The sequence below is a fragment of the Lissotriton vulgaris genome, chromosome 1_1, assembly GCF_964263255.1.
Source record: "Lissotriton vulgaris chromosome 1_1, aLisVul1.2, whole genome shotgun sequence".
Lineage (NCBI taxonomy): Eukaryota > Metazoa > Chordata > Amphibia > Caudata > Salamandridae > Lissotriton > Lissotriton vulgaris.
Window position 1 is genome coordinate 2,000,606,365 of NC_141685.1, and position 13,139 is coordinate 2,000,619,503.

Here is a 13,139-nt window from a genome sequence, read left to right on the forward strand (position 1 = left end):
GGGCCATCTGCAGATACCTACTGAGGGCCGCAGGGACGCCCAGGTAGGTGGCGTTGGCATAGTCTAAATGAGACAACACCAAGGCCATCACCACCTGGGTCAAGGCTGGCTGTGTAATCATCCGACTGATCTTTTTTATTTTACAGAGCTGAAAGAAACATGTAGCTACCACCGAATTTACTTGAGGTTTCAATGATAAGTCTCTGTCGATAAGCACCCCCAAACTTTTGACCGAGGTGGATGGAGTAGGGGGGGGCCTAAATCAGATGGCCAATAATGTGGGCCCCAGAGTAGCTGGCTTTTGCCAAAGAGGACCAGTTCCGTTTTATCCGGATTTAACTTCAATTGGTTACCATCCATCCAATGACGTATATGGAGCATGGTTTTCTGAAATGAATAGATTGAATCAGATGAATTGTTAATTGTGAAAGTGAGTTGCAGATCATCTGCATAATTAAAAGTGGTGACTTTAAAAGTTTTGAGAGACTGAATCAAGGGAAGCAGATAAATATTAAATAAAATAGGGGAGAGTGAGGAACCCTGGGGAACCCCACAGGTGATAGGGAGTGCAGGGGATGAAAAAGGGGGCAAACCAACTGCCTGCGAGCGATCACTAAGAAATGACCTGATCCAGTCATGGGCTGAGCCACAAATGCCGGCTAGTCTGACGCGGTCGAGCAAAATATTATGGTCGACCGTGTCACACGCAGCCGACAGATCGAGTAGGACCAATGCCTGAGCGATGTCCATATCTGCATTGTGACGCAGGGAGTCCAGAACTGCCGTGTTAACCGACTCAGTTGAGTGAGCCGGTCGAAACCCGACTTGAGCAGGATCCAGGACGTTGGTTTGTTCAATGAAACTATAGAGGTGTGAAATAACATGGGCTTCCAATACCTTGGCAAGATAAGGAAGAAGGGGGATTGGCCTATAATTTGCTAAATGGTGGGTTCCGCTCTAGGTTTTTTAAAGAGTGGCACCGCAACTGCTTCCTTGAACGAGTTGGGTACCATACCTAAAGTTAACGATGTGTTGATGAGACCTAGAGTAAGAGATGGAAAAGTAGCAAATACATTTTTTAAGATATAAGGTGGGCAACAATCTCGAGGGGATCCAGACTTTACCCTATTCAGAAGGGTAAGTAAGCAAGAGACATCCAGGGAAGGCAAGTGATCCAGCGAATGAGTATTCGTGACATGTGTATGCTCAGAGGGGGCGGGTGTAGTGACAGGGATGATATATTTTAGTCACAATTTATCCAAAAAATATTGATTGAGGGTATTGCAGAAATCCTGAGTAACCACAGGCTTCGGCTGGGTTCTACCCGGGTTCGAAAGTTTATTGACGATGGAAAAAATATCCTTAGAGTTGTTATTAAACTGCTCGATTATGTTAGAGAAGAAGGCAGCTTTGGCTGAAAGAATGGCCTTCATATAGTCAGCGCAGGCGGCCAAGTAAAGCGCCTTTTCGAGCGGATCATAAGATCTTCTCCATGCTCGCTCTTTTTGGCAAACAAACAATTTTTTAGCCTTGAGATCAGGGGAGAACCATTTGTGAGCGTCAGATTGACGGATAGTTTTGATTTTTTTCCGTGGGGCATAAATGTCGCTTGCGGGAGCAAGCCAGTTGGAAATGTTGGCCACGGTCTCATTTAGGTCAGTGTTGTGGAGGGGTATGGTGTTCTCTAAATTTTCCAGAAAGGCTGAAGTATCCAGAGAGCCCCATTTTCTGATAAAACCCTCCTTGGTGATTGTATTTGTTTTAGTCTCAGGGATGGAGATGTTAAATTGGATCAAAAAATGGTCAGACCAAATACATGGGGAAAATAAGGGGGGCGGGGGGGAGATACAGAGGTTCATACTCCAGACCTGATCAAGTATATGCCCTTTAGAATGGGTGGCGGTGTTGATGTGATGACTAAAATTAAGCCCTGTGAGGAGCTCTGTAAGTTCACTGGCCGACAGGCCACCAAGCTCACTATTAAACCAAAGGTTGAAGTCACCAATTAATAAGATGTTACTGTAATTGGTGACCAAAGTGGGCAGTTGGTCACACAGAGAAATAGTGGCATATTCTGGGGGTCTATATATCAATACACACAGGAGTGATCCTGAACTAGAGTCGTGCTTAATAACTAGATTTTCAACTGCGGTGAGGTCGAAAGACGACATTTTGGAAAATGTGTAGCTTTTGTTAATTATAGCAGCTACTCCACCCCCTACTTTCCCTGAGTCACGATCTACCTGTAGGATGTAATAATTATCCGGGAGTGCTGCTATGATATCTGGGGATGATTCAGTGTTAAGCCAGGTTTCCGTGAGAAGTGAAATATCAGGTTTTTGGAAGGTAAGGAGGAGGAAAATGTCGAGTTGATGTTTTACTAGGGATCTGGTGTTCAGATAAAAGATATTTAGCCTTAGAGTTTCAGTCAGTGCAGGCTTACATTGTCCATGCCGATAAGAAGCTTGAAGCGAGGGTCTCAGGGAGCAGGACGGAATTTGGAAGATGCCCAGATCTTTTAAATAAGAGATGGTAGCTGGGCAAAGAGGACAAGCGGATTTTTGTAGATTTAGCAGAGTCTCCCTGGAATGTGTAGGTAAAGGGACAGGGGGGCTAGCCCCTAGGCCGGTCCGGCGCAGACGGGCTTGCGTTTGGCGCGCCTTCGGCGGCCATCGGCGCGACCGCTGCGCGCGTTCGCTGCGCGGCCGGGAGGGGATGCACATTATATACAAGCTGAGCTGGAGATTGACAGGAAGGCTACAGCGGCAACTCGGGCTACTCCCAAGATGGCGGTTCCCCTCGCAGTCCCTGTAGCAGCACCTAATCGGCTGCACGGGGGAACGAAGTGAGGAGGAAAGGGAAGGGTAAGTGCAGCCAGTCACAGTGAATTAAAAACAACACACAAGATTTTGTTAAAAATAGCGCGAGGTAAAGGTGCTCCCGGCATCCGCCTCAGGAGGTCAACAAGCGTCCTAGTCGGTACTGCGCAGATTAGTGCAGCAGTCATCTCCTCACACTTTGCTAAGGGGTTCCACTCAATAGTATTCTTCACTGGACCTTGCCCCTTCTAATACTCTCCACTTCCAGTACTCTCATCTTCTTCACAGGGCACACTGGTCTTGGCAAGCAGGCTTGCGGTGGTGCCACAGGTCAGTTGGTCTGGTATTCTATGGCTAAAGTCACCTCAACTACCAGGCAGACTAATAAGCCTTGGCTTTATTCCTACTCACAGGCAGAAATGGTGGAGCTTCCTTTCCTCATACAGCCCGACTATCGAGGTGCGGATACGTCAAAAACATCAGCTAGTGACAGGAGTCGCAAGACTTGAACCTAGTCCGTCGTTGGGACATTCCTCACGCACCAGGAGTCAAAGAAGTCAACAAAACGTTAAAAAGTGAATAAGGGGTACCTTTCTACGGATCTGCGCGACGCTGCCGCAGAAAAAGAACTGACATCAGTTCGCAGGAGCGGCGTCTTATTAGGCACCACAACTTCATCCCGACGACCGACATGGAGTCGACCAGTGCCTCACCGACGCACAGGGGTACTGCTAAGAAAAAATTCTCTGGATCCAGTCTAATGCCTGGGGGTAATTCTAAGAAAGGGAATCTACGACTAACTTATGTCTTTTTTCAGATACACTATTACTAAAAGTAAGTAACTTGTTCTTCACTCCTGCAGATCACTACATTGTATGCTGCCACTACCGCACTTGTGGTGCTGAACTCCTGATAAAGACAGTAGCCTTACACCACTGTGAAGGTAGTGTTTTGGGTGACCCTCACGGTCCAAGAGGGCCGCAATCTGTGACAAAGGCCTATGTTGTTGCATAGACACTGTGTGTCCTTATGACAAAAAAACCCATTAGAGGTCCATACATCAGTACAATTGGAGCCCTCCGGTCATGGGTGCACGTCCCTTACTATATGGAGGACTTTTCAATCCCAGCACTGTAATTCAAGAGAAAGAATCTGCTGTAAAGATGCTGTGTACATCAGAACTACAATTACTGAAAGGATTATTTTTGTTAACTCAATCCCACTGAATGTTTCCGATCTTGAAAGTGTCCAATATGATCTTTGTTTGAGTTGATGCATACTTTTTTTCCCCTTTTAGGTTAACCAACCAAAATTCAACCAGCGACGTATCAGTAGTGCTAAGTTCTTAGGTGAACTGTATAATTACAGAATGGTGGAGTCTGCAGTTATATTCAGAACTCTGTACTCATTTATTTCATTTGGTGTGAATTCTGATGGCGGACCTAGCATACTTGATCCTCCGGAACACCTTTTCCGAATCAGACTAGTCTGCACCATTCTTGATACATGTGGGCAGTACTTCGACAGGGGTTCCAGCAAAAGAAAACTAGATTGCTTCCTGGTGTATTTTCAGGTATGGACTTATTGTAAAAGAAAAAGTTTTTCTCGTTGATTAGTCTGAATACATGAAATTTTATAATTAGTCCAATATGAAACCTGAAAGTTTGGGAAATAAAATTCAGATGTCCTATTCAATTAGACAGTCAATTATTTTGCTTCTTTAAATCAGCTTTGTATTTTTGACAATTAACTACGTCTCATTATGACATTGCCTTATTATTCATTCATGCACACTTTACACCAATGTACATGTTTTTCCTGTTATATTAAGTTTTCTTCTTAAGAGTTTAATGTTTCAGAATTCATTAGCTAGGCTATAGCATCCCCCTCTCCCGGTTTGCCCAGCAGGTCAGAGCGCATATTGGCGTCGGTCCGGAGTGGTCTCAACCCATAATGTATGCAATAGGTATTGGGTTGATGGGACAGAAACACTCCAAAGGGTCGGAACCCAATCACCACCCCACACACACACACCCGCCTCCCAACTTGCCAAGATGCGGATCAGCGTCATGGGAGAGGTGTGAGATGCCTAGATGGACAGAAAGAGTGAGGATGACCAAGGCAGTGGTCTCAAGCTGGGGTCTATAGATCACGAGTATGTGTACTCCCTGCCCTCACCCTACCCCAACCAAATCGCAGATAAAATTTAGAATCTGTCCAGTTACACAAAGCTGATATGGAGGAGCTGACCGGGACCCCTGAGAAACAAGGCAATTGTGAAGGGTGAGTAAGCAGGAGCAAAGCAACCCCTTATTGAGGGGGGGGGGTAGATGCTCACTGCGATGTCCACCGTGGATATTGCCCCCCAGCACCCCTAATCACAACGCATGACGCTCAAGCAAATTCCATATTTACCGCTGTTTGAAAGTGGCAGAACAAAATAGTGTGGGGGCAAAGCGAGGACCCCTTCCTCCGGAATCCCCAAAACAGCAATTGTCAACAGAGACCCGGAGGCAAGTAGGGTAGAAAGGTAAAGTGATAAGGCGGCGCCATGAGATAAAATCATGAAAGGGAACAATACTGGCTGAAGCATACAGATCTGGCTCCCAGGTTGCCATCACATAAAGTCGACCCTGCGACTAGAAGTTAGGCACCCACAGGCAGGCCCAGATCGTGCTGCATCACTATTGCGTTTCCCTAGATGCGAAACCGGCATGAATAGAGAAGACTGCTACCAGCAATTGCAGGTCACTATACCGGATGATATTAAAGTCCATTAGTCGAAGAGATAGTGGGGTGGAGACCGACACTTCGCAATGGCAAAAGACAAAGATTCGAAACCGCCCCATGAAGGTAAAATAGACAAATATACCAGAATGGTGGAAAGTACATCAGAGCTACCACCCACATTGCCCAACAATGCTGCTCTCTTGAGTGAATCCAGTTGTCTAGAACAGAACTGGAGACCAGGATTGGGGAAGTTAGATCGGAAGTGTCACTGTTAAGACAAGCTCTCCACAGTGTGGCTGACCGAGTGACATAAGCAGAGGTAAGAGTGTCCGAATTGGTGAATGCGACACAGTCCATGTCAAAAGACGTCAAAGAACTGCAAGCAGTAACCAAAGATGTACTCTGGCTGGTTGAGGATACAGAGAGCTAAGCAAGACGAAACAACCCAAGATTGGTGGGTTTCCTGAGGGAGTAGGAGTGGCCAACATGGTTGGTTGTCTCAGACAGTGGCTCTGGTCTACCTTTACAGATGAGAACTTCTCCAACTGTTTTGTGATAGAGAGAGCACATAGGACTCTCGCGGCCTGACCGCCTCTAGGAAGCCCTTGCGAGCCATCATTACCCTCTTACTGAATTTTCAAGATAGAGACCTGATCCTTAGGGAAGCGAGTCCGCTAGGGGGAATCAAGTTCGAAAATTTCACCATTAGGATTTCCTTGGATTACTCCTGTGAAGTACAGAAACAGAGACGGACATTCGACGCAGTGAAAGGCAAGCTCCGCTCATTACAACTACAATAAAAATTGCCTTTTACCACTAAATTGAAAGTAATTTACAATTAAACTTTTTTAGCCTCACCAGAAGAGTCCTGGAGCTGGCTAGAGGAGAGACCACAGCGCAAGCCACCGCAGAACATAGCAAAAATACACTTGCAGAGGAATAGACTGGGGTCCAGGCCCTAACTCTGGTCTTTGGCGAAAAAGAAGTGAAACCAATTATGAAGGGGCTAGGGCCTATCCCTGGGGTGGCTAAATGGAAACAGGGCAATCATTGTAAGATCCTGAGACTATGAAGAGGACATACGACGACAGGGGAGCCAACGATGGAGAGGAAGGGAGACATCAAGGGGGAACGGTAGAGGATGTATTCAGCCATAACTCACATTAACACCGAACGCTGGCCAGAGAGACACTGAACACAAAGACACTGAGAATGCTCAATCCTGAGGGAGGTGGAAGAAGGGACCTAAGGGATGCTTGGGAGGAGGAGCGTAGAGAAAGGGGCCTGTGAGGGGGCCACATAAGGGACGGACCAGACCAGTGAGAGAGGGCCTCAACTGCTTTCCTTTTTTCGCCCTCAAGTGTGTACTGTGTGTGAGTGATAGCTGGGGTGTCAGAATCAATAGACTGGTGACTTTTCTGATATAATTTAGAGAATACGAGGGTTGGGGAAAAACAGAACTCTCAGGCCCGACCTGCAAAGTAGTTGTTTTGTTGACATGTGGGTAGATGGGCGTAGGCGAGGGAGGGAGTCCAGTTACTTGGGATCTTTTGTGGTTTTTTGAAGTGGATTGTATTGTAGTATAAGGCATGGAATAGGCTCAAGCAAGGAGGTAGATGTGGAATCCATCCTAGAGTGCGGTTAGACAATGCCTTGACATAAAGATGGGAGGAGCTCCATAATGACCTGGAATGTGAACAGGCTAGGTAATAAAGTAAAGAGGAGGCTGGTGCCACCTATCATATGCTTCTAAAGCCAGATGTGGTCTTGTTTCAAGAGACCTACTTGATGGGCTCCCAATGCCTATTCTTAGGCAGAGGGGCCTACACCATGCTGGCCCATACCGGATTTACCATGGGTTCCCGGAAGCATCAATACTGGCTAGGAAAACACCCCCCTTTCAGATCCAGTAGTCCTGGTTAGATCCCAACGGGACTAAAACGCCTCAATTTATACTTTATTAAGAGTGCCCAAGCAGGAGGATTAATATACATTTCCCTTACAACAAGTTAACAACAATTGATAGTCAGACAGAACCTACATCCAATATCTACTACCCTGGTTCCAGCTCTATTTGGACCATCATCCATATTTAGATGAGAATTACATGTACAATATTGAAATACCTTTCTAAGAGAGCTTTGGCAGAACAAGACTACAAATAGATATATACCGCCTAATAATAAGAACGGCTCGGACAGACGAGATTCCTCCACAGAGAACTATTTGTTCAACAGGATGCCCCTTAGAGCAAAATAAAACGTCACAGATATATCTACGCACCCTAATAACCACGGGAGAAGATATAAGGACACTATCTTATCTTTCACTTTGCCCTGAAGAAGTCCCAAGAGGACGAAACGCGTCGGCTGTAGCTCCTGTGTGTGTTTTTTCACTTTCAACTGAACTCAATAAAAGAACTCTTAAAGAACACAAGTAACAACTAATGTGATCATTGCTGTTAACCTTATCAAAGTTATCAGTTATTGCAAATTCTGAAGTGGTGCACCTTGACCTTGTTTAAAATATATTACAGGAGGTCAAGGAGGGGAATTCCTCCTTTCGGAACTAGTGCTCTCACACACCCAGCAAGCTAGGTGTCATGCATCATCATTTGAGCCTGCTCTTCCTCGGGCCGGCACTGCAATGCCGGACGGGCACCCTTAAAGGGGCTCTTTATTGGAGATCTTTTGTTCCTTGCTGTAAGGGTACAGTGGGAATGAGGGGCCTAGTTGAGGGTAGATGTGTATTTGTGATGTTAAAACAGGTGAGAGAATCCTGTTTGCTAAGGCTTTATTCTGTGAGGGACCCTGCCTGAGTAAAATAAGGGAGGGGGTAGCTTGTTTAGTTCTTAATGTGACAAATTGCATACTCTACTCCCAGATGGTCGACGTTTTTCGCCCTAAACTAGTCATGCACTGATCAATGGCGATTCTTCATGACCGTGAAAAATAAATGAAAAAACTATCTGCAAGTGTGTGGTAAGGTGCGCTGCTACCTACCACTGGCTTTGTCCTAGGGAAATGTCCATTAGGTAAATTAGGCAACCTGTAATTAAAAGGAGAAGAATACACAGCATTCCATGTCAGTTGCACAGTTGGCCATGGCGAGGTGTTCATAATACAAGGCTTAGATTAAAAACTGTGTTTCATCCGACACATCACAAATCCAGATGACAACATGGAAAACACAGCGTGACTTTCATTGACAACAAAACATCCTAGGACCCCATGTACTCAAAATGTACATTGAGGCACTAAATGAGGGAACATTGCCACCACACCTCCGCAGTGCCACAATAGTGGTAATACATAAGGCCGAAGGCGCGCCAAAGGCAAGCCTGTCTGCGCCCGTCCGGGACCAGGGGCCAGGATCCCTGGTTATTTTGACAATATTAAGACCATCCGCTATAGCTATAATTCACAGACATTGTGGAATCTAAGGGCGGCCCCTGGTGATATGTGCCTTCACTCTATGTGCCCCGTTAACAATGTTTCAAATTGTCCCCACTGTGACTTCGAACTCAAACCTGACATTAAGGCTGCCCAGGGGTCTCTGCCCCCAATAAAAAAAAAAATTCTGAATTGCTGTTCCCTTATTAAGCATTCTGATGAACTTTTACTTCTTTTGGAAAATCTTAATCCTGATGCTCTTTTTCTGTCTGAAACATGGTTGCGGGATGAGGCTGACCCAGCCATTACTCAGATTTTACAGCTAGGGTACTCATTACACAGAGCAGATCGGAAAACTGGCAGAGGTGGGGGCTTAGAGATAATCTTTAAGAATTATTTCCGTTGTCGCTCTTCAACTGCGGAAATACCCGACTGCGAAAGTATGAGCTTTGCACTTGAAATTTCACCCACGGTCACCTTTTCTGGCCTGTTACTTTATCGGCCACCAGGACCGATGGGCCAGTTTCTTGATAGTGCTAACTCAGCAACAAGGGACGGTAGACTATCTCCAGTGAATTTCACAGTTCTCGGAGATTTGAACATACTTCTGGATGACCCCTCTGATCACCAAGCAAGGGATCTTCTGTCTAATTTAGCAGCTCTTCGAATTGTTCAGAAGGTCTTTGCACCCACACACATCATCAAGGGGCATCTTTTAGATGTTGTGTTTATCATTGACCTGAAACTCCATGTGAGTCCCCCAATCCCCCTCCCATGGACTGATCACCTACTTGTTCCTCTGGAATGAGAAACTTTGGCTTTCCCCGTGTTGCAGAGTCCGGCTCCACTGTTGGGAAGGGAATGGCCGAATCTTTCTGTCAGCCAGTGGTCAACCTCATTGACTGCCAACACTCCTTTGTCTGGTTTAGACCCTGTTAAGGCCAACAGTAATTTTGAAGCTTGGATACAGACCGCGCTAGAATTTTTAATCCCTTTGAAAAACTCATATAAAAAAATCAAATCCAAAGTGTCACCTTGGTACACTTCCAAACTGAGGGAATTGAAACAAATGTGTAGGAAACTAGGAGTTGGAGGCAGGCTCCAGAAGCTGACAGTAGAAACGCTTACAGAGAAGCTATCAGGGATTATAAGGCGGAAATTAAAACTGCGCAATCTGTATTCTATGAGGCCAGGATTAGCGCGGCCGCCAATTCGCCTAGGGAGATTTTCCGGATTGCCACATCTCTCAATAACGTCCCACAACAACCCCCTGATCCTAAAAAGGCCCAAAATCGTTGTGACAAGCAAGCTGAATATTTCCATAAAAACATTCTGCTATTTTCCCATTCTTTTACTTCTTCTCAGGGTAAATCCGTTCCTCTTGGTGCTGAGAGTAGTTCTCTGATTACACAGTGGCCTGTAATGGAGTTCCCTCTGCTTGACGAGGTACTATTGTACACTCTAATGTCGAGTATCATCTGGTTGTCCGACTGATTCAGCCTCTCCGCGCCATCTTATGCTAGTCTGATGTAATCCGGCTAGTGATTCTGAATGCTCTAAACGCTCCATCATTCAGGAAAGGTGCCGTTGGCGTGAAAATGTGCCCATGTCAGAGCATTATTTAAGAAACCCAATCTGGATCCTTCCATCATGGTCAATTTTCGTCCGATCTCTCTCCTTCCATGGTTGGGCAAGCTGCTTGAGAAACATATCAATACCATCTTGGTTCACTACCTGGAGTCTAACAATCTACTCCATTATTCTCAAGCAGGTTTCTGTCCTAAGCTTGGGACGGTAGCAGCCCTCTTGGTAGTGACAGAGGGCGCTCAGAGGTATTTGTACCAAGGCGGCACTTAAGCAATTATTTTGCTGGACCTCAGTGCCGCCTTCGACACTGTGGATCACAACATCTTGCTCTCCCGACTAAAACATCTTGGGGTGACAGGTCTGGCTTTTACCTGGCTGCAATCCTTTCTGAAAGACAAATTTTATCTGAAAGAGACACGTTAGTGATAGATTCCTTACCTTAGAATATCCCCAGGCGTCAGACTGGATCCGGAAACTTTTGCGTAGCAGTACCCTTGCGTGTCGGTAGGCGTCGTCTGCAGCTCCGCTTCCGTCGTCGGTGTCGTGGGCGCCGTGATGACGTCGTTGGAGTACTTAGACGCCGCCTCCGCGTGCTGACGTCAGTTCTTCTTTTTTCCGCGCCAGCCAGCGCGGATCTGGAAAAAGCAGTAACCCCAGTGAATTTTTGACAAACTTTTTGAGATCATTTTTGATCCTTCTCAAAGTCTTGCGACTCCGATCGGTGCCGTAGGGATGCCCGGTTTCAAGCACTGCGAGGATTGCGACCGCACGTTGTCGGTCACGGATCCTCACCACCTGTGCCTAACTTGTCTAGGCGTCGACCACGACGACAAGGCCTGCTCCGACTGCCGGGCCCTCTCTTCGAAAGCCAGGCGGGAGCGGTCCCGCAGGCGACTCGAACTCCGGCAGTTGGCCCCGCGCCGCATGAGGTCCCGGTCCCACGGGAAGTCGAGGGACAGGTCGCGGGGACGGAGCCACCACAGCTCCGGGAGTCGGCACCACTCCTCCGGGTCGAAGTCGTCGTCAGGTAAGAAGCACAAGAAGTCGAAGAGGCGTCATCGCTCATCTGACTCCCCCCAACGCTCGCGCGACGTGGCCGGGGGTTCGGGTGACACCGCCCACGCGGCTCCTTCGGAGTCGCGGGTGTCTCGTTCCGCCCCACACCGTCCGGTCCCTGGGCGAGACACGACGCTGGAGAAGATTGAGCGCTTCCTCATGGCCATGAGGTCCCTTTCTCCTCCGAAGGGCTCCGCGGCACCTTCGGGCCCAGCGGACCCGTCTGGGGCCCCTAGCGGGTCGGGGGCTTCGGCCCCGACGCCGCCGTCGCCTTCGGGCCCGGAGATTTTCACTTCTACGAACCGGCCCCATTGATTGAAAACCCTGAGTATCAGGAGATGGGTGATGAGGAGGATTGGGAGGGGTCTGAGGACCCTCTGACCAAGGAGTGTCAGTCTCAAGAGGACTGGGCAGGAGACCTTGGGGAGGCCAGTGGCCTGGACACCTCTCCAGACACTGATTTTGTCTCCTCTCCTACCGTGGCTTCGGAGGAGGGGGCAACCTATAGTGTGGTGTTGATGAGGGCTGCCAAGGCCTTGGGCCTTGAGCTCCCCGTCGCGGCCGTGAGGACTAACCTCCTCACTGAGGTCCTTAAACCGCAGTCAAGCTCGGCCGAGCCTCTGCTGCCCTTTAATGAGGCCTTGACCGACGTTCTTATGGGCACCTGGTCCAGGCCCGCTACGGGTTCGCCCGTAGATAGGAACGTGGCCAGACACCACCGCCTGGCCCCGGGCGACCCATGTTTCCTGTCCACCCACCCCACCCTCGAGAGTCTGGTCATCCAGGCCTCCAATTCCCAGATCGCATTCCCGTCGGCCCAGCCGGACAGGGAATCCAAGAGGTGTGAGAATTATGGAAAGAAAATATTCTTCTCCCTTAGTTTGGGACTGCGGTCTTCCAACACCGCATGCCTCTTGGGCCGTTACACCCACTCTCTGTGGGAGACGGTGGCGGAAGTGCTGGCACTTTGGGCCGTTACACCCACTCTCTGTGGGAGACGGTGGCGGAAGTGCTGCCAGAGTGCCCGTTGGAGGTACGGGCCAAACTCGGCCAAGCCCTTGTGGAGGGCCGAGATGCAGCCAAGTATTCTATCCGGTGTGGGCTGGATACCACCGACTCGCTAGGCAGAGCGATGGCAACGACGGTGGCGGTGAGACGTCACGCCTGGTTGAGGTCCTCCAACTTTTCGGCAGATGTCCAGAACACTCTGATGTACATGCCGTTCGATGGCCGTCGCCTTTTTGGCGACAAGGCTGACCACTCGCTTGAGCGCTTTATTGACTCCAGGGCTAAGGCCAAGTCCTTGGGCCTCTCGGCCCGCGCCAGCAAACGGGTGCCTTTCGCTCCTTTCGTGGCCAAGGAAGTGGCGCCCCCACACGTGCCATCAGCCACTCGCCGCAGACTAAGATCCAGCGCGGTGGCGGCCGTGGAAATCGCCTTGGAGGCGGTCGGGGACAACAGCGAGGCCAGTCAACACCTTCCCCCGCAGCATCCGCTTCTAAACCCTCCTAGTACGTGCTTCTCTGCCCATGTGACGCCAGTGGGGGGCAGGGTT

General features: G+C 48.4%; 1 protein-coding gene across 11 annotated transcripts in view; it reads left to right on the plus strand.

Annotated features, from left to right (window-relative positions):
• The window catches only part of UPF2 (UPF2 regulator of nonsense mediated mRNA decay), a 1,606,401-nt gene that overhangs the window by 946,740 nt on the left and 646,522 nt on the right, over positions 1-13,139 (plus strand). For all 11 annotated transcript variants that reach the window (XM_086919968.1, XM_086919955.1, XM_086919976.1 and 8 more), the window contains one exon: positions 4,117-4,392. In XM_086919968.1, coding sequence (XP_086776094.1) covers positions 4,117-4,392 — 276 coding nt within the window. The remainder of the gene's footprint in view (positions 1-4,116; positions 4,393-13,139) is intronic.